Consider the following 22,684-nt stretch of genomic DNA (forward strand, 5'->3'; position numbering starts at 1 on the left):
CCCAGCCCTTTCTCCCACCTGTCTTTCCCCCTCCCCTCCCCCTCTCTCTTCCTCTTCCCCTCCCTTCCTCCCTCTCTCTTGCTCTCCCTCTCTCCTTCTCAAGGATCTCTCTCTCTCCTTTTCCCCTCCCTCTCCCACTCCTTCATTCATACCAGCCTCCAGGGAGGCAGGAAGCCAGGATAAAAGAAAGGTTCCAGAGGAGGAAAGTGATGGTCAAAGGACAATCATCCAAGGTTGCAAAGGTTACTCTTAAGAATCCAGCCTCCATCCCGATTCCAAAGTAGGATACTTTCTCCAGTCACAACGACTCGAGAGGTCATGCTGGGGCTCCCCACCCCCACCACCTGTCCTTACTCAACAACCAATCCTAGCAACACATGCATGCCTGACCCACCCGATCCACTTGCTGACTCTGCAATCCATCGGCTTCTCCTCTGGGCCCCAGACTGGCCTCCTGGGGTTGGGCAGCTTCAGGAAGTCTAACAGCCAAGCAGGGTCTGCCTCAGCCACTTTCCAACTGCACAGTTTAGGCAGCCTCCTAGGGGCCTAGCGGTCCCAGCTGCAAAGGGGTAAGGTCAGAGACCCCCGCCTCAGAGGGTCATCTCAAAGTAGGCAGGGCACATCCACACAGATGTTTCAAAGCCAACATTTCCCAAAGGCTCCAGGTGCCTTCTCTGACTCCCAAACCTAAGTCTTCCTCTACTGCAAACCTATCTAGGGCTGGGGAGACAGTCAGTAAAGCACTTGCTATGTAAGCATTAAGACCTGAGTTCAGATCCCCAGGACCCAGATAAGGTCAGACATAGTCCTGCGGGTCTATAACCCCAATGTTCCTGTAGCAAGATGGGAAGCAGAGACCAGAGAAGGGCCGGACGCTCTCAGGCCAGCTAGCCTTCAAAGACTTACCTCAAACGACGTGCAAGGTTAAGTCTAACACCAGAAGTTGTCTCTGACTCTACGTGTGTGCTGTAACATGCACTCATGCACGCGCATGCACGCGCATGCACGCACGTGCGCACACACACACACACACACACACACACACACACACCATACATAGCATACCATATATACAAAAAGATCTTTAAAAGAAATAAAAACTTGCAAAAGAGTTCACAGCAGTTTCATTTTTAAGAGCCAAGCGGCAAAAAACAAGGGTCCACCAACTCAAAAAAGGACCAAGGGCACATGCTGTATGACTCTGTTTACACCAATACAGATTAGGCAAACTCAGAAGGAAAAAACACCTCAGTGAGTGGCTGGGGGGTGGGGGGGATCAGGAGTGACTCTGAAGGGTGCAGGACTTCCTTGGGGGTAATGAGAAAACTCCAGAATGTGGCAGTGATGGTGGTTATACAGCCCTAACTATAATAAAAAAGAAATGCAACTGTACACGTTAAAGGGCTGAGTGTCATTGTACGTGAATTAGATCTGGATGAAACTAGTTTTTCAATTGCCATCAAAAACAAATGACTGCTATGTACAACATGAGAAGAAAACTCCCCCATGATGCCTCTGTGAGACAATCTCAATCACATAGGTACCTGACACCCAAGTCCAGTGCAAGCCTCTCTTGCCATACGGACTCTGAATCTGCCATACCCCGAATGAGCCTTCCGCACCGCAGGCCTAGGCTCCTAACATTTACCCAAGGCAGCAGCAGTGGTAGCAAGGGTAGCTACTGGCTTACCGCCCCGGCCTCACTCTTGTCTCGGTGCCCTTAGAGCCCGCACGCACCAGCTATGACCTGAAGCTGGCTCCTGCCAGCTCAGTTCACCTCTCCAACTAAACTGGAACCTGCCACCGAAAAGAAATACCAACTAGCCCTTTTCCTCTCCTTTTATTCCCACTCCACACTACAGTGAGGCCAGTACCAACAACAGCCGTGCCCCGGACTTCCGCCTGTGCCTCGTCCTCACAGGTGGAAAAGTGAAAGGTGGCATTGGGAGAAGGTGCAGGAGACAAGAGGGTGTGATCAAGGTCAGGCAGCAAGGGCAAAGCTGGAATCTGACCTCAGTCTTCTCTTCCACCCTGGGAGCAGAGGCTGCCCTCGGGGGATTCAGCCAGGGAGGCCAAAACAGCTAGCCAGCCTTGTTCCATTCTCAGACACTGACCAATCACATCATTTCAAAGCTAGATGCTGGGTAACAGGGCCCCTCAATGTGAACTCTGAAAACGAGCTGGGTACACCTGATGGACTCTGCAGCCAGGAAACAGAACACGCGGTCCAGCTGACTCTGGCTTCATTGATAATTTTTCAAATTCAGACCATACTCTTTTGTTTGTTTGGTTGGTTTGGTTTTTCGAGACAGGGTTTCTCTGTGTAGTTTTGGTGCCTGTCCTGGATCTCACTCTGTAGACCAGGCTGGCCTCGAACTCACAGAGATCTGCCTGGCTCTGCCTCCCGAGTGCTGGGATTAAAGGCCTGCGCCACCACTGCCGCCCGGCTCGTGTGTTTGTTTTAAAGTAGACATTTTCCATGAGCCAAAAAAAAAAGAAGTTCAAGTTCACATCCCAGAACCCACGAGTGGCAATATGCGTCCATAATCCCAACGCTGTGAGGTAGAGAAAGGGGTTTGACCCAGGGGACTGCTGGCCAGCTAATCTCACCAAATTAACAAGTCCCAAGTTTAGTAGAAGGCCATGTCTCAAAAAAGAAGTACCTCTATACAGGTACTCAGGCAAATATACATACATGCACAAACATGCATACACAACAAATACATTCACGCTTAAAAAAAATTAAAACAGGAATCTTTTATCAATTCCTCCCCCCAAAAAAGGAGCAGACAAAACTGGTTCGATGTGAGTCACACATGGTCAGAAAGTAATGTGAAACAGCCACCACACAGCTGGCATGTCTGAAAATGTGAATATTAAATGTGAAATTTTTTTTCAAAAAAAAAAAAAAAACACTGACACTCAGTGCCTGTGTAGGCGTCCCGAAACAGGCAGTCTCCTGCATTCTGGTGGTCATGTAAACACAGCATCTCTCTCGGGAAGGGGCTTGGCAAGCAGAGTCAAATATTAGGAAGATGTCTGGAAACTAATTCTGAGTCATCTCTGCTTCGCAGGAAAGGCTAGAAGGCCTGAAGCTATACATCTCGGCACTATTAAAAATGGTGAAAATGTGGCTGCTGCTTCACTGTCAACAGGGGAGAAGTTAAGTGGATTACAGCACATCTACTCTGCAGTGCACCACAGCGGTTAAAGGAGCAGGGTCAGGGGCTGGGAGACGTGCTGTGCAAGCGGGACGACCTAAGTTTAATGCCCAGAATCGAGTTCTCGAGAAAGCCAGGTGTGAGCCCGTGAGGCTGCAAGACCGCAGCCAAGTCTGACAATCTGAGTTCGATGCCCAGGACCCACGGTAAAAGGAGAGAACGGACTCCAACAAGTTGTCCTCTGACTTCCACACGGGTGCCGTAGCACACAGGCAGCACATACACATACACACACACATACATACATACACACACATACATACATACATACACACACATATATACATACATACATACATACACACACACATACACACACACACATACACATATATACATACATACATACACACACACATACACACACATACATACACACACACATACATACACACACACACATATATACATACATACATACATACACACACACACATACACACACACATACACACACACACACATATACACACACACATACACATATATACATACATACATACATACACACACATACATACACACACATACACATATATACATACATACATACACACACACACATACACATATATACATACATACACACACACATACACACACACACATACACACACACACATACACATATATACATACATACATACATACACACACACATACACATATATACATACATACATACACACACACATACACACACACACACATACACACATATATATATACATATATACATACACACACACACAGAGTTTGGTTTTTGAATTTCAGCTTTGAGAAAGTACCCTTTCTTTCCCAGTCTTCAGTGAAGAGGAACTCACTGTCTCTAAAGGAAATGTATTCTTTATTTATTGACTTATTTATTTATTTGAGGCTCTGGAGATTGAGCCCAGGACCTCATACATAGGATGTAGGCACTGTGCCACTAAGCTATATTCCCTACTCCACGTGTGTGTGTGTGTGTGTGTGTGTGTGTGTGTGTATTATAATTCCCAAGTTATAATTATACTACAGCGTGGACAAGACTTCAGCCCCTTTTGGTGGGCCCTTCTCAACTATGGATACATGTGGAGGCCTCCAGAAGGTTCCATTTTGATGTCCTATATAAGACCAAGTGAATCTGGGTATGTGGGTTTCCCAAACTCATGTGATACTAATATGTAGCAGGACTGAGAGTCATGGAGGCCAAGTCTCTTTCGGAAACAAGGCTCAGATGGGAGCATGGCTGTCCAGAGCTACATAGCACTACTGGCAAAGAAGGCAGACTTGGAAGATGCAGGACTAGAACATGACAGATTTACCAGGTGCTAGGCCCTAGTCCTTCCCCTCCACTGCTCCCACCTACCCTTCTCCATGTATGACATGAACTGAGCTGTGTTATTCCACTTCTTAGGATTTTCCGTGGCTTCACACTGCTCTTAATATAGATCTGGACAGCGCCAAGAACTTCTGATCCTGATGACCAGCCACACCTCCCTACCGGCCCCATCTCAACCCTGACCCTTCATGACTTCTGTCACCTGCTCAGTTGTGGCTGAATTGTCCCCTCTCCCTCAGGGCCTGTCTCATGCTGCTGTGCTCTTCTTTAGATCTCCTGGCTCCTTGTCACTCGGACCCCTCTATCTCATTATCCTGCTTCATTTTCTCATCTTTATTAATTACCCAGATTAGCCACAAAGTCAAAATTCTCCTGCCTCAACTTTACAAGTCCTGGAATTACAGGCACAAGCCACTATGCCCAGCATAAACCGGACATTCTTATATAATTCCTAAAAAAAATAAAGTAGTTACAGTTTCATGATTTGGTGGGTGACTGTCTAGAGGGAAAGTCTTAGACATCAACTATAACCAAATTCAACAAATAGGAAGGCCACCCTTTGCCTTCCTTGAGACAATGACAGATATAACTAATCAATCCTAGCATTCTCTTCTACTGAATCAAGAAAGCCCAGAGTCTAAGAAGCCCTTCTATTGAGAGGCCAAGCTATCACTATCAACTATTTCAAGATGGACACAAACTAGGAACCATCTGCTTTCCCTAGCTTCATGTTCCCAAGGTTTTTTCCAACTCAGACATTCTTTGACTAGCAATCATTAACTACCCACTTGCCTGGCAATGAGCTCAGCCCGAGCAAGGCCGATCAGACCATGAGATCACATGTTCTATCCTGGAGGGCAGGCTTTGCCTGATTTCCTGAATCTTGGGCTCTTTGTCCTTTCCACTTTACCCACCCCCACCCCACCCCTTGGCAGCTGCACCTCCAACATTTACTGACTGCGCCTGAGATAGAACACAGGATTAGGCCGGGGCAAAGCCTTACTGTGTTCCTGGAAAACCTCATCAAAGCAGGTGCCTGTGCCTATCGCTGGTATTTAAAACAATAACAGTGGGAGCAGCTGACATTTACGGGGAGCTTTTCTGTATGCTAGGGGCTCACACACATTTTCGCATGAAATCTAGATCACAATCCTCTGAGGTGTTTATTAGCCCCATTTGGCCTGTGAGAAAATTTAGGCTTTGATAGCTAAGTTGCTGTTGATAAGTACGTAATGGAAGTGAGATTACACAAGAGCCATACAGCTGGCTCTGGGCCAGTTCCTTTGCCTCTGGGCACCTCATCTCGAAAATGGACGTGCTAACTGTAAAGAGAAGGAAGGGGCCAGCATAGCCCATGGCAGTTGGGTGGATAACACAGAATGGCCTTCTGGAATCTGGGTAGTGTCCTGATCAAGTCTGTCCAGTGCTGAGCTGGGAGGTCTCTCTTGGATCCCGATCAATCATGTGAACACCGAGTCTTCAGAAAGCCAATCCAGCGTCAGTGGCAGGCAGGCAGCACATTTTAAGTGGGTTTCTCATTCTTGCCACATGCCTGCCATCCTCCAGTGTCACAGGCTCTGAAAGCATTCTCTCCTGTTGTATGTATGCCCTGAGGCCCCTAAACACTAAAAGCTGAACAGGGAGCTGATGTAGGGAGAACTTGGCAGTGAACCTCTTTGTAATGGGATCTCCCTTCCACAGGGCCTACCTCCTGTGTGGAACTTGGCACATCTGGCCTCACAGCTCCCGGTAACTGTGGGCCTCCCCTTCACCCCCACCTGCCCACAGCAGAGCTCAAAAGTGTCCTATCACATTAACACAGGCTTCCTGTCCCATCCCAAGCAAGGCAGCTAAAGTATCAGCCATATCCACTTGGCAGAGGAGGAAACTGAGGCTGGGACAAGGAAAAATGGAACAGAGGCATCCGACACCAAGTGCCAAGACTGCCGAGCTGGACTCACACTACAGGACGTTCATCTGAAGGAGCAGGGTCCAGAGGGGACATCCCATGTATAACCTCTTGCTAGTTAGGCTACTGTCCTACTGGAGCGAATGCAAGTTGATCTTACTGCAATGGAGAAACGGCCATTCCCCAACAGGTCCATCTTACCGGGACTTCAGAACAGTTATAAAGAACACAGTTCTCCACCAGGGTGGTCCCTCCCTCCTCAGCAGACATTGTCAATAATCTCTAAGAACATTCGCTGTTAGTTGTCACAACTAAGGAAGTGACATGGCCAGCATCCAGAAGGCCTGAAATGCCACATCCTATATCCCAACTGCACGGGACAGCCTTCTGAAACAAGCTGTCCAACCCCAAATGGTAATGGTGCTGAGATTAAGGAGATTTGAGCTAAAGGAAAAGAAGTCACTGTCACCCACCTCAACCACAGGGCTGATCAAGGGCAAAGCCTGCCTGCCAGGCTCCAAAGAAAATTAAAATCAAAAGAAAATCCAAGGCTAACATCCCATGTGCCTCTTCCTGAAGAAGTCAAAGGCTGGAGATATACCTTGTGGTCAGATGGAGACAGAGGGTCTGAGTCTCTCCCACCCCCAACATGTCATCTCAAATAAGATTGCTCCCCAGCCCCTGCCGCCGGCAATCCCAACACTTGCTCCCCACACAGCAGGATCTGGTGGTCTCTCTGGCTATCAAGGGTTAAGGCTGGTAGAAGTTGCAGAGCACACCTTGGGTGCAGGACAACCCTCGGCAAGTCTGTGTCACACAGCAGCCCTAGGTGTTGTCGACACACAGTAAGCAGGGGTAAGGATATAAGACCCTGCCCAAGCACCACGATCTGAAGAAGGTGCCGTGAACACTCCTCTCATTTGACCTGAGTCTCCGTGGCCTGGCACTCCCTGACATTTCCAAATGAAGTCACACGTTCCGGGGGTTACAGTGCTTGGGCAAATGGCAAGGTCACATGGCTACAAGTGAAAAACACGCACCTCGATCCATGCTGCTGTCAGCACTGAAGCTCTTCCCATGTGCCTCTGGGACATCCTGAAGTCTTAACATCTGTGCCCACATTCAAGCTCTGTAAAACTCAAGTTCACTCACAACAGGAAGCCCGGGAACCATACACAATGCCACTATAGCCTTCATTTGATTGATCAGCACCAAGGCCCCAAAACGTCAGACAGCCTTTACCCACTTCTAGCTGCAAGATCTAAAATCCACAGCAAAGACACTCTGGTCTTCTGTGGTTTGGGGAAGCATGTCTCTCCTGTCAGGTGCTTAGAGCACTGACCACGAATTCATCATCCACCTGGGAGGACGACCATTCAACCCAGCTGTCCTCCCAGGAGACTCAGACATGCCCTAGCCTGTATAGATGTCCCTGCCCACCTCACCTCGGTACCCTAAAAGAAGCTCACAGTGGAGGTGTGAGCCTCAGTTTCTCACTCTGTGCCTGCATAAAAGGATCAAATGAGTCAACATGTACAGAGTGCTGACAATACTGCCTATCAGATATGATATGTGATGACTGCCTGGTTCAATTATCTCAGGTTATCCTAAGACCAGTATCAGAGGTCTGCGTATCAGAGTAATGTTCAGCATGGCAAAGAGTACTCAAAAACCAATGGGAGACTCTATCACAGGGACTGAGGAGATAATGAAATGGGACGCAATCCCTAAGGTAGCCACAAGAAGACTGTTCCCTGCCAAGGAGCGTCCGTACTTCATAAACTGGCCCAAAGCCCCCTGAGGACAGCAGTGAACTTATCCCTAAGGGTCAGCAGGGTAAGCATGTCTTTGTTGTCTCTTGCAGCTGTGTTTGTGCGCGCGCGCGCACACACACACACACACACACACACACACACACACACACTGACATAAATTCGGTATCTACCCTCTAATATGCCCATGTTTGTTTCCACAAGACTTCCAAAATACTTTCCACAGAGCAGTGGCTCTTCCGGAAGAAGCCTTGTGTTTGCCTTGTGGCTTCATGGGGTACCCCAAAGGAGACATCTGCGCCAATTGCTTTAAAATAAAAAATTTCTTTAAAAAAAAAGTAAGTGAAAGGCCTAAGTCACAACACATTATGCGTAGGACGTTACACCATCTGAGTAAAACAGGTTGCGCACTGGAAACACAAACCTCGCCCTGCAAGGCCAGGCTGGAGGTAATATGGGGAGAGCAGAGGCTGTGGGTGATTTTGGTTTCTTTTTTTTATTGCATTAAAAAAAAAAGTGTGTGTGTGCATGTGCACGCACATACGCACGCGTGCATGTCTTTCAAGACAGGGTTTCTCTGTGTAACAGTCCTGGATGTCCTGGACCTCGCTCTATAGTCCAGCCTGGCCTCGAAATCAGAGATCCACCTGCCTCTGCCTCCAGAGTGCTGAGATTAAAGGTATGTGTCAGCACTGCCGGGCCCCCCAAAAAAATTATAATTAAAAAAATGAACTGGGATAAGGAGGACCTCAAAAAAAATCACAATGGTACCCATTATATTCTGATTTTTAAAAAATAAAAACATAAGAGCTGGAGAGAGCTTGCTGCTCTTGCAGAGGACCTGGGTTCGATTCCCATCACCCACATGGTGGCTCACAATTATCCATAACTCCAGTTCCAGGGGACCCAACACCCACAGCTGGCCTCTGCAGGCAGAGACATACATGCAAGCAAAACACCCATGCATATTTAATTTTTATCTCTAAAAATTAAATTTTTAAATTAAAAATAATAAAAATTTAAAATATAAAAATAAATGACCTGGCATGTGAATGCAATCAACTGGGGAAGTAGGGTTAGAACTAACAGACACCAGACACTTAGATGGGCGTGGCCCAGCCCCATGCAAATCAGTTCTGGGCTGAGGGCAGAATGACTTGGTGGATGGTGGTGGCTTCCCAGGGCTTCAGCCACCCTGTGCTGGTTACAGGTTCTCATTTAAAATACCCAAGGCTGAGATACTGCTCAGTTCCAGCCCTTCCCCAGCATGTGTGAGGCCCCGGATTTGATCCTTGGTATCCAAAAAGGGAGCAAATAAAATCTAAACCAATGAAGCAGGTAGTAACTGGAGCTGTCTACCACACACAGTTGCCAAAATGCCAAGCACTGACACATGGTTTCTTCCACCAAGATCCTCTGGCAGCCCTCGAACGCAGGCCTCACTGGGACTCACAAGCCTGTGCCTGCCCAAGCCCCTCTCTAAAACTGAGGCCTTCTTGCCCCAGCCACATGATGGCTTCCGGCATGACATGACACAATGATGTGAGTAAATGAGCTTTTCACTGTCGATGGAAACGCTGTCTACCTCCTTCCCCCACAGAGCACCTCCCACAGTTCACACACTGAGAGGTGGGTTTGGACGTCTGGAAATTTTTTGAGCAACAACTGAATCGATAGTTTAAAAAAAAAAATTTACAAGCAATACACACGTGTGTGTGTTTGTGTGTGTGTGTGTGTGTGTGTGTGTGCGTGCGCACGCGCGTGCGTACCATTTGCTGTGGCAGCTTCACAGCGCAGTGCTTACCAGTGAACTCAAATATTTTCTGTTCTATCAATTTTAGAGCTGGTTGAAACTCATTAAATTGATTTTTATATCCAGGTTTGAATACACTGCCTTTGGTTTTCCTTCTCTCCTTTTAGGGTAGGTAGGAGCATTGGGACTCTGTCTCACTCTGTAGCCCAGGCTGACACTGAACTCCCGGCAGTACTCCTGACTCAGTTTCCAGGTGCTAGGATTACAGGTGTGAGCCACTGGGCTTGACAAATGATGTCTTTTTTCCACTCCCATGCTGGGAGTTAGACCTAGAGCCTGGCACATGTTGGGCAAGTTCTACCACTGAAGTACATCACTGGGCCTTTCCTTTTGTTTCCTTATGATTTTGTGCAGACAGGATCTAAGGAAGCCCTGGTTAGCTCACTATGTAGACCAGGTTGGCCCTCAGCTCACAGAGATCGGCCTGCCTCTACCTCCAAGTGCTGAGCCTGCCTTTGGTTTTTAAAACTTCACTATACATGTTCGGGAAGGCATTAGATTCAAATCACACACACACACACACACACACACACACACACACCGAGTAACAGTGGTAAACTCAAAAAGATGCTGAAAGGTGGTCTGAACGGGAATGACCCCCACAGACGCATGTGTTTGAATGTTTGGCCCACAGGAGTGGCATTATTAGGAGGTGTGACCTTGTCGGAGTATAGGTGACCCTGTTAGAAGTGTCACTGTAGAGCAGGCTTTGAGGTCTGAAATGCTCAAGCGAGGCCTAGTGTGGCAGTCTCTAGCTCCTTCTCCAGCACCATGTCAGACTGCATGCCGCCATGCTTCTCACCATGACGATAACTGACGGAACCTCCGAACGGTAAGCCAGGCCCAACTAAATGCTTTCCTTTCTAAGAGCTGCCATGGTCATGGTGTCTCTTCAAAGCAACAAAACCCTAGGAAGTGCTGTTAGGTTTGATGAGTTTGGGTATGTGTAAAAACCACCTAAAAACTATGTATTTTTTATTTTAAATTATAAGTGATGATAATGTCTCAGCAAAATGTGATCCAACAGCAACAAGGATGGAGGAGGTACTGCGCATTTGAGGAGACAGCCCAGTGTCACACGGCTAGAAAGGATAGTGAAGCTGATTCCTAAGTCTGTGAAGTGAGTTCTGGGCGGCAGCTCCCTCAATACCCCAAGGAGTCTGCACACAGGACTGCCGGCAGTCTGCTCAGAAGACCCCATGACACAGTGACGGCCCCTCAGCGGGCAACAGGAAATGCACTGTACCCTGGCTGCCTCTGTGGAAACAGGTGGCAGAGTCGGAGCCGACTGTCACAGCCACCCATCTCCCAGCAGTCAAAGCCAAGGATTATGCCTTTACACTTTTCATTGGTCGCTTAAAATAACCCCTTTTGACTCTACAAAAAAATGTAGCCAGTGACAGGAGGTGGGCACGGCCGGAGCTGGCCCAGCCACAAGAGAAAGAGAAATGCTCAACCCAAGACAAAGAGAATCCTGTTTATTTTAATGGACATACTATCCCTCTGCTCCTTTTTTGGGCTAGGATCACATTGGCCATTCCTTGATCATATCCCATGGTCACTTACCCCATATTAATTCAAATATACATACTTATCAAAAGAGAAATATAATTTAAATGGTGCTATCAAGCTCCACTACTCCACATTTCACATTTTAATATATTCATGGGGTGGGGGAGACAAGAATATGCACAGAATGCACACAATCTATGGTAGATTTAATCTCTTTTTGTTGTTGCTTTGCTTTATTTTTGGAGACAGGGTTTCTTCCTGCAGCCCTGGCTGTCCTGGAACTCACTCTGTAGACCAGGCTGGCCTCAGACTCACAGAGATCCACCTGCCTCTGCCTTCCCAGTGCTGAGATTAAAGACGTGTGCCTTTAAATCCACGCAGCTGGATTTAATCTCTTAAATGTAATTTAAGAGATTCTATAACATAATTGTGTCCCATCGTTATGATGCTTCCTTTAACTTTAGAATCTTTAAGTAAGCACCTCAGTATTTTGTAAAGTATGTTTCTTCTAATTTATCCATTTACAAGGCAGACTGTGATCTCACTTAACTCACTCAGTGGCCCTGAGTAAGAAGCACCGCTATTACCAGTACTGTAGAGATATGAACATCAAGGGTCAGAAGGGTCACAGCAGTTGCCCAGGAGCACACAGCTAGTTTAGGTGCCAGAGTCAGGACTCCAACAAAGCAGGCTGGCTCCAAGTTCTACGCTTTCTTATGATCTGAGGTCCTAAGGAGTAGGGGTTGCACCTAAAACAATCAGGGAAAAGCTGGTCTGTAACAGAAATGAGAGTGTAAGAACTCATTCCCCTAATTTTCAAAGAACACGAACAAATTAATAACAAAAAGACAGTTGATGATGTGTGTGCATATGTGTGTGCATGTGGGTGGATGTGTGCATGGGTACATGGGTGCATCCACCTGCCTCCACCCGGCTCTCTCCCCCAGCAACAGGGCCACAGACATCTATTCGAGGCTTTTACATAGATACCAGGGATCCAAACTCCTCAGGTCCTCATGCTAGCATGCCAAGTACTTTACCATCTCCCCAAAAAGAACTTCTTTTTTAATTGAATTGAGAGCTAACAACAACAACAACAACAATTAAATGACCCTCAAGCCCAGGAAAAGATATTCAAATAACTGAAAATTAAAGACACAAATAATTTTCATGATAAAAATTTTCACCTCCCAGACTTACGCATACTTAGAAGTTTAACTATCCTCAGCCCAGGCGAGGGTATGGAGAAACAGGCCTCTTCAAACCCACACGTGTGGGTCCAACTGGGCAACAGATCGGAAATCCATTCAACAGCTCCATCCATTTTACATGAACACCTGCTTCTTCCAACTCAGCGATCCTGGGGCCAGAACTGTACCAGTGGACCACGCTAAACTATCTACCACCTCTGCAGCTTTCGTAACAACCCCCTCATGCTTCCATAATTCTTAACCCATTGTGTTTTACTGTGCCGGTTACGAGAAATAAACGCCAGGGTCCTTCCAGGAGGAACTATCGGTGAAAGGGAGAGGGGTTATAGTAACGACAGAGGGCCCATATGTCTGGAATCCCGGCAGTCAGTCAGGAGAACAGGTTTATACAGGTACAAAAATGGCATAATCTTCAAGATAACTGAATAAATTTAAAAGGCTAAGTACAGAGCATGACATGTACGTAATATGCCTGTAAGTGGCTTCTATGGGCCAGCAAGATGGCTCAGTAGGTAAGGGCACTTGCCGCCAAGCCTGATGACGTGAGTTTGAGCCCCAGGACTCACACGACAGAGGGAGAGAACCAACTCTCATAAGTTGTCCTCTGACTGCCACACATGCTCCATGGTACACCACACACACACACACACACACACACACACACACACACACACACACACACCTAGTTAGCTAGTTCTCTCTCGCTCTCTTTCTCTTTCTCTCTCTCTCTGAAACACACACACACATAAATAAAAATGCAGTATTTATAGAGACATGCTGGGGATCAACCCCGGGGACCTGGGGTGTTAGGCAAATACCCTAGCACTAAGCTACATCTCCAGCCCATGAAACAATTTCTGGAAGTCAGAAGGAGACACGTCATGTAGTTCGGCCAGTCCCAAACTCACTATATGACGGAGGATGAAGACCTTCTGATCAATCCGCCTCTCTACACCTTGTTCATCACAAGAAACCACTTTCTTCCTGCAAGACTATCCATCTTTGGCCAGGCATGTAGCGCACACCTTTAAATTCAGCACTTCAGAGGCTAAGGCAGGGGCATGTCTGTGAATTCAAGACCAGACAGAGCTACATAGTGAGACCCCACCTCAAAAAAAAAAATCCATCTTTGAAAAGGACTGATCGTTTTCTAAGCTTACAGTGGTCCCCACATTCCAAGACTCCCAGTGGAAGCCTCAAACCACAGATGGCACTGGCCTCCACATGTATTATATATAATGTTCTTTCCTATCTAACATACCTATGATAAAATCTGATTTATAAATTAGATGCAGTGAGATATTATCAACAATAAACTAATAAAAAATAGAAAGTTATAACAATACATTCTAACAAAAATTATGTGAATGTGGTTGCTCTTTCAAAATATTCTATTTACTATTTCTAGCCTCAGTTGAGCACAGGTAACTGAAACCTCAGAAAGACTACAGATATAGAAGGTCTACTGTACACAGGTTTACACTGGAGGGTTTTTTACCTGGGCTTCAGAGGTGATTTAATTTTAAAAGTCCAGGGGCTAGAGATGTAACTCAGTGGAGAGTGCTTGCTCAAGGCATGAGAAGCCCTGGGTTCCAACCCCAGCACCACAAAAAGGGGGAGGGGGGAATCTACTCTGAAGAGTTCGTTAAAAGCTGGGTATGGCAAGGCTAGATGGTACAGCCTTTAATCCCAGCACTAGGGAGGCAGAGGCAGGTAGATCTTTATGAGTTCAGGGCCAGCCTGGCATACATAGTGAATTACAGGCTAACAAAGGCTACACTGCACTGCAAGACCCTATTCGAAAACCAGAAAAAGAGAACAAAAGTCTGGGCATGGCGGCGTGTACCTGTAAACCTCACTAAGGAGACTGCACCCAGAGGAGCCCAAGTTTAAGGCCATCCTGTTTCAAATACAAGAAAAAAACTAAAAAAGAGTCTACTAAATGACCTACAAAACTCCTCAAACTTGACGCCAAATTCCACATGTATTCATTCCTTTAGGAAAAAGATTCTTCCCTTCTACTAAGGGTCTTGTCACCCGCCACCAACAAAGAATACTACTCTAAGGTCCGTGCTGGTGCTAACTTTTAATACTCGCTCAGTTATTCAGAAGGCACGAAATGATCCTGGGCTGGCCCCTGGCACATCTACCCAGAAAAACAAGCACCCCACTTCTGCCCTGGAGAAGCAGCTAGTTTGTGACATAATCAGGGCATTGTCTGCCCAAGCCTCCGAAACAGCAGCAGGGCACAGCTTCCCTCTAACAGGAAGAAGGAAAAGTGGAACTGAAAATTATTTGCATGGCTAAAATTAGAGCTTCTGTGGGAGCTGCACTGCTGGTCTCGTCCCCACCACCTCCAACCCAGGCATTTCCATGCCATGGAAATTCTGAGACAATAGGATGGCTACAGCTGTCACTAATAAGGAAGTAATAACAAGTTTCCTACAGCTCCTGTCCTCTGAGGGGTCACCAGAAAAGCCACTGGAAAGCCAGCCCTACCAGGCGGTGAGAAACCCGCTGTAGACTCTGCTGGCCAGAGATTTCTGACACTTCTAGGGGTCTCCACCCAGGGACCCTCTGCCCCTCCTCACCATTCCCTCTCTGGCACATCCAGCACCAGCTTTTTCTCTAAAGGGTTAACAGGGGACGACACTCGTGGCCAACATCACTTTGACTAGATAGCTGGTGTGGAGCTCAATCATTTCCCACCTTCATAGCCCGTAAGAGAGCAGGCTCTTCTTCCCCAGGATCACCTTACTCAGGGACTGGCCCCCAAATCAGGCATTTATCACCGGTGTAGTTTCACAAAAACCACCTCATACTTCCATGATCATTTACTCAGACTGCTTCCTCCGATTCACTATTATATTTAAACCAATTTCCTTATCATGACCCCATATGCAGCCTAGTCTGCCAATAAACATGGGCTTGATACAATTTACAGATACTGTTTCGCTAATTAAAATAATTCCTAACGTATTTTTTAAAAAAACAACTTCTTGGGAAACATTTGACAACTATTTGTTCTAGAAACTGACTTGAGGCCCCTTTCTTCCCTTCCCACCCTGCAACCCCCTCCCCCCACACACACACCCACACACAGAACAGCAGCAGCCACTGCCAGCAAACGGACCAGGCTTTAGGTTTGACTTGAGTCTGTCCTATCTTGTTTGATCCCTCCACCACCCAGCTAAGCAGGAAGCATTAGTTCCATTTCCCAGATAAGGAAATGAAGAGTCACAGAGGGTGACTGGCTTGCCTGCTGTTCATGGAGCTACTGAGTGACAGAGCAAAACTCACACTCAGACTCTCCCCTTTCAGTCTGGCCACACCAGGGCAGGTGTGCCTTTGTATACAAACTCGGGCTCCAAAGAAACCTAAGTAGCCAAGCGTTTCCTGAAGGTGTTAGTTAATTCGACATGATTTGGGACACACAGACTCCAAAACAACATCAGCCCTACCATCTCTCGCCTCAGAAGTCCCTCATCAGTGCTGTTACACACTGAAAACCTTCTCCAGCACAGGACAGTAAACTGGGACAGTGGAGACCTGGCTCTACTTAAGACTCTTCAGGAGTTGTGAACTTCAGTTTTCTCACAACAGAATGAGAACGTGAGCAGCAGCACCCACCAGAACTTCTGCAATGGTCAAATGCAATAAAGCATTAAAAGCCCTAACACAGTACCTGCCACACCTAATGCTACCTATTAATTACAATATTATCAGTGGCGTGATGTTAGAAGAGAAATACACAGAAAATTGCATCTTATCCGGCACTCAAAATAATTCCCCTGGCCAAGAAGTGAATGAACTAAGAAGTAATTACTTATGATGCACTGGCAAAAGCCAGGCTACAGCCATCCAGCAAGTCGGCCTCAGCCTCAAGCATTACTTTTAGGAGCTAAATAACCTCTTTGCTGACCAAAATTGCTCACTCCGGAGCCAGGATTCTCTCTGCTCAGAAAAGCTTGGTTATTCCTGGTCATCTTTGTCCTGGGCCTGAACTTGAAGTTAGCCCAAAGTCACAGACTAACCATAAACCAATTTGCTCTGTTTTCTTAAACTGTCTGCAAACAAAACAGAACCGTTGGGTTTTCCTTTGTTGTTCTGAAGCAAAACAAAAATAAAGTCACTCCTGTGAGAATTTTAAAAGCAGTTATTAGAGGAGCCAAAATATTTAGTGTGTGTACTCTGGTTCAAGCAGGAAAGTAATCAAGGGGATGGATTAGCCATGATACATAAAGACACAAACTTATCATCCACCAGGAAGCAAGAAAACAAAACAAAGCAAAAAGCAACCCTGGAAGACCAACCAAGGGGCGACTGCTGTTTTGTTTCCATTATTACTAATTATTACTATTACTACTACTGCTAGTATTTTAAAGCAGACTGGGTCAAGCAGGGCTATATGTCTCAAGAGGGGAAGGAGAGCTCACTTTGCCACATTGCCTAACACATACAAAAACCAAAACTAGTGTGTAAAAACGTACCCAGAAAGGGTCGGTTAAGACAACACAACCATGAAAGTCCTCGCCTAGAGTCATCTCGGACTGCTCTTCCTGTCTTGGAGAGAGGGAGTGAGATGCCAGTTTCAAAAATGGCTTTTCCGGGCCTACTAAGTCCTGAGCCTTCCGGTATCTCAGTTCTCCAGTTTCCACACCCTGTCCTCATTAGTGTCCAAACAGAGCTGGGCCTTTTCTGTGACCTCTCTTTCTTTTCCCACTTTAATAAAGAAGCCTCATAAAACCAATCAATTATTAGGGAGACCATCAAATATATCCCCTCTTATTTCCTACACAAATAAATTTCAAAAATACCTCAATCTGACTTTTAAAAGATTCATTATTTTTATCTTATTTATGTGTATGTGTGTCTAACTAAGTGACTGTCTGCCACGTATGGGTGGGTGCCTGTGGAGATCAAAAGAGAAGGTCAGAGCCCCTGGAGCTGGAGATAGTTGAGAGCCGGGTCTAATTGACTTTTAAACTCAATTTGTAAGCAGTCTGCAGCATACACAGTAACACAGCACTGTACCCACAGAGAAAATACAGCCAAAATTGCTAGGCACAGGCTGTCACTCAAGTTCCACTCTGGGCTTTTTTATAATCTTACCTTTGCCAAGTAACTTCACTTCTCTCGACTCCAATATCCTCATCTACTAAATACAACAAGTTTGAGCTGCCTTCAAAACCTGGAGCTATCACCAAGCATGGTAATGCACAACTTTAATCTCAAAGCTAGAGAAGCAGAGGCAGGTAGATTTCTGTGAGTTCAAGGACAATCTGGTCTATATCATGAGTTCTACCACAAAAGCCTGGATACATAAAGAAACCTTGTCTCAAAAAAAAAATTATCTTTTTTTTCTTTAAAAAAAAAAATGGGGATTGAGAAGAACTGCAAATATGTCAATCAGGATAACACACACACACACACACACACACACACACACACACACGTGTATGGATGCAGACACCTGTGCTCACACTAAGGCAGAGGACAGTGAGTCTTCTGATCTATCACTCCATCTTAGTCCTTTCAGACAGGGTCTCTTGCACAATCTACAGGAGGCTGGTAGCCAACAAGGCCCAGCCATCTTCTCATCGCCACTGGCCCCAGTATGAGGGTTCCAGGCACACATGACCATGACCCACAGTATGCGTGAGCACTAGGGATTTGAACTCAAGTCCTGAGGCGTGTGCAGCAAGATCTCTTACTCAATGACCCATCCTCCAAGCCCCCGAAACTATCTTTGAGTCAGTTCTAAAGGGCATTGATTTAAAACTGAAAATGTAACTCAGTGGTAGAGGACATCTGCAGCATATTCCCCACCCTGGGTTCCAGCCCCAACATACACACACACACACACACACACACACACACACACACACAAAGCCAGGGTGGGGCACCCATTCCCCGTAATCCTTATTATCAGAATGAAACTGCTGAATGTGAGCTTTTGGAGATATTTCTTCACAAAACCTTTTACATTTCCTATTTTGTAATAAATCCAAAGACTGTGCAGCCAGTACTCTTGGGTTTCCACAGAACACACTACAGAGGAAGGAAATAACCAAACACCAGGCAAGGGGAGAGCAGCAACACGCTAATGAAGCACAAGGAAGGATTGAGCAAGAAAGAAATTCACCCAAGATACTTTCTGCTGATTCAAAGCACAGCTTGCAACTTATACGTATGTGTGTGTGTGTGTGTGTGTGTGTGTGTGTGTGTGTGTGTGCCAAATTAAAGTAAAGGGAAAGTAGATCAAATGCTTCTACAGTATAAACTTTCTTACAAGAGAATATCAAGACAGGGCCATCCCTGGACATGGGAGGTAAACGAATCTCAATGGGTCTGAAGCCACCCTATTCTAATAGTGAATTCCTGGGAAAGGGGGTGCTGGGGGGACTTCAAGTATGAAACAAACGGTTCTTTTCCTTTAACCTCAAAGACTACTGTGCATGAACTTCTGACAGGGACAGGATGAAGACGACCCATACACACTGACCCTTAATGTCAATTCCATCTGGTAAAGCATTATCTGAAAAGTGAATTTCTGATGTTTACACAATTCTCTTAGACACTGTCCATCTGAAACCCTACAAACACTCCTACGAAGCCATGGTGTGGCCCCAACCTCACTCTACAGATGCTTCCTCCTGAAGACGGGAGGAGGAAAAATAGGCAAATTCAACCTTGATGCTTCATTAGACACTGGCATTCCTCTCACACCTACTCCAGTAGAGAATTATTTGCTGGGGGTCACACCACCTTCCAGGCCTCCCTGAGACCTGTGCAAATCCTGCTTTAGAAACTCTAAGTGACTCCTGCTGAGAGTGAGGGGAGCCCCCAGGCTCAGGCTCCCTTCTTCTGCCTGCCAGCTCTGCTGCCCAAGTGCGTTATGTTTCCTCTCAGACAAAATCTGTGTGTGTGCGCGTGCAAAGTTTTCCCTTGAAGCCAGGTTCCATCCCTAGCCAAGACTTGAATTGTGTTTCAATGTCTGCTTGGAGCTGGTCTCTATAAAGTACGTGAGATTTTCATTAGCAAAAAGCAAGACAAGAGCATCCTCCAGGCCACTTTCCGCTGCAGGGTTCAAGACCACAGCCAGCTAGCTCCCAGAAGGCTGGGAGGCAGAACTCGCTTGCTCAGCTCCCGAAGCACCCGCTGGGTGATTCCACTCTTTTTTCACTTCTCTCCCTTAGTTCCCTATCTGCGAAATGGGAATATCCCCCCAACTGCCCTGCATCACTTCTCGGGCCATGGAAATACCACAGAAAGGAAAGATCCAATATTCGAGGCGCAACATTACCGAAAAAGTGAAGCAAGAAAAAAAAATAGTTGGGAGGGGCGGGGGTCAGCTAGCACCCACAAAGCACGAGTACACACCCAGAAAAGCCAGCACCATCTCGGGCGTGAAGATGAGAACAAGGCCGGCAGCCTCCAGGGACGCCTGTGAGCGGCCACCTTGGCAGGGCTGGGAACTTTCCCTACAAACAGCGCCCTCCACCCTGAGGTCCCGCGCTTCGCCCACCGCCCGACTGCCCTGCGCCAGGCCCTGTCCCCGAGCACCGGGCCACCGCTCCTGCCCTTCCGCCCAAGCGCTCGGACCCCCTCCAAGCCAGGTCGGAGGTCGGCCTCGGCTCGGCCAGGCCGGCCCTGCTCCGCATCCACAGCCCTCCGCAAACACGCCCCCTCCGGCCGCCTCCGGCGCGCGAGCTGGGCCCGCGCTGGCCAGATGTGACCAGCTCCGGCAAAGGCCGGGCCACCGCCGCCTGCAGCCCACGCGGGGGCTTCCACAGAGAGTCATCGGTGCACCGCGGGGACACCCTGGGGGGGGGGGGGGCAGGATCCCGCCCACCCCCTGGCACCCGGCAACCGGGGAAGGAGCTCGGTGGCGGGAGCGGGAGGCCGGCCGATCCCCAGCAGCCCCCTCCAAGAGGAAGGCTCCCGGCACCGCGATCCACAGCACCTTACCGGATAATCCTCGAGCGGGTGACACACGGGCAGGTGCAGGGGATGCCAGTCCGGCCCGCGTCCTCCCACCACACGCCCAGGCCCACCCGAAGGGCTTACCTGGCCCAGGCGTAGCAACAGCAGCAGCGCCCAGAGGAGCCCGGGCGAGCGCGGGGGTGGCCGCGTCTCCAGCGCCGCGGGCTTCATGCCCTGCGCGCCCTGGAACGTGCCCGGGACGCGCCCCGCCGTGTGCCCGAAGCCGGGCGCTCTGGTCTCCGCCTCCAGCCGCCGCCTCCGCCTCCTTCTCCGCCAGCCAGTCCGCCTAGTCCCCGCTCCGCCCGCCCCGGGCTTCCCCGGGGACATGGCAGCGGCGGCGGCGGCGGCCACACGGCGGAGCCTAGCGCGCTTGGCGCGGAGCGGCCGCGGCCCTAGACACGCAGGGGCTTCGCGGGGCGGAGCGAGCGGCGCCCACCCCCCGCGCGTGGCGCCCGGCTCCCGGCTCCCGCGGCCCCGGCTGCTCCCTCTGCCTCCTCCGCGCGTCATGCGGCTCGGGCTGCAGGGAGCCGCGCCGAGCGCTCGGCCCCCTCTCCTCCCCTCCCCCTCTGAATATTCATCGCTTCCTCCCGCCCGGGCGGGCCGGGCGGCTGCCGTGCTCCGCGGCCCCTCGCCGCCCTCTCGCCGCGGCCCCCGCCCCCCGCGAGCTGGCGGCGGGCGGGGAGTGGGCGGTGGCGGGCCCGGTGCACGCTCCGGCGTCTCCCCTCCCGCGGCCAGAGGAAGCGCCCCCTCCCTGCCCGCCTAGCCCTCCCACATTCCTGGGACTCGGGACCGGGGACGCTGCTCTACTGTTCCAGAGCCACCAGTCAGTGCGGATGGTCACTACGGACTCCCCAGCCTGGGACTCGTTCCCTGGCCCCGGGTTGAGTGCGCCTTTTGCCCAGGTCACAGCCATGCTTGCTTCTAGACCGTAATCCGGTGAAGCTTGGCCCGTGGCTGGGCTTTGGGGAAAGGACAGGGTGAACCCCGAAACTACTGGAAGCCTCCATGCATTCTATTCTCTCCCCTAGACATGGGCTGGGAAGTCAGAGAACCAGCACAGAAGCTGGTCCAGTGATTAAAGCCCCAGCTCTGGCATATGGCAAGCCCAGCTGTGCTATATACTAACCCTAGTTGTGACCTGGAGAGCGATGCTCCACCTCGCTGGACCACCCTTTGCTCTTGTATAAAATGAAGATACTACTGGTACCTGTCCACAGAGACCCGGCTAGCAATTAAATGAGATCATGGGTAAGGCCCCAAAGAGGGTGGAATACAGAGTGAGCCCATCTGGCAGCTGTCATCATCACAAGACCTGATCTGAAGGGAGTTACAGATTACCACGAATACTGCTACTGTGCCCAGGCTCACAGGAAACTGAAGAGCCCAAGCCACTACACCAAGAAGTAATGAGAGACAGTACCAAACCAAGGCAGGCTAGAAAGGGAGAGATTGATTCCCACCACGGGTAGAGGTGACACTTGAGCTGACTTTGAAGGGTGGTTGGGTTTCACCAGGCAAGATAGAGGGGAGCAGTGTGGCAGGAAGTGGGAGCCACTTGGGGGTGGGGAGAAAACCAGAAGGCAGATGCTTTAACCCTGGCCTTCTAAGAAACAGGAATAGGAGGCTGAGCGTTCTATTTGGGGAAACTTGAGTGGCAAAAATAATAAAATGAGCCTAATCTGAGAACTGGAGTGTAGACCACCAGGTGTCCAACCTGTCTCCAGGCACCCCTTGGGCCCCCAACTGCGATGTGGGAACAAAGCTTCACACAGAGAGACAGGTGCAGAGGGAAAAGGACTGCACCTGTCCTTTTGGTACTCGGCATCTCATTAAACACTCTCTGATTATCACAGCCCAGGAGGAATTATGTCCCTCCCTGTCTCACCCTTCTTGAGGCAGAAACAAGTGTCTTTTCAAAACACTCATGCCAGCAGGACAC

The 22,684-nt window shown here is 48.6% G+C and overlaps 1 protein-coding gene across 1 annotated transcript in view; it reads right to left on the minus strand.

The window, feature by feature from the left end:
• Nucleotides 1-21,191, minus strand: part of Ptprj (protein tyrosine phosphatase receptor type J) — a 162,438-nt gene extending 141,247 nt beyond the window's left edge. The window contains exon 1 of the mRNA XM_052723411.1: nt 20,830-21,191. Within this exon, the coding sequence (XP_052579371.1) occupies nt 20,830-21,072 (243 nt within the window). The 5' untranslated portion in view covers nt 21,073-21,191. The remainder of the gene's footprint in view (nt 1-20,829) is intronic.
• Between the last annotated feature and the right edge of the window lie 1,493 nt (nt 21,192-22,684).

This window comes from Peromyscus californicus, unplaced genomic scaffold (genome assembly GCF_007827085.1).
Source record: "Peromyscus californicus insignis strain IS unplaced genomic scaffold, ASM782708v3 Scaffold_7__1_contigs__length_154581171, whole genome shotgun sequence".
NCBI lineage: Eukaryota > Metazoa > Chordata > Mammalia > Rodentia > Cricetidae > Peromyscus > Peromyscus californicus.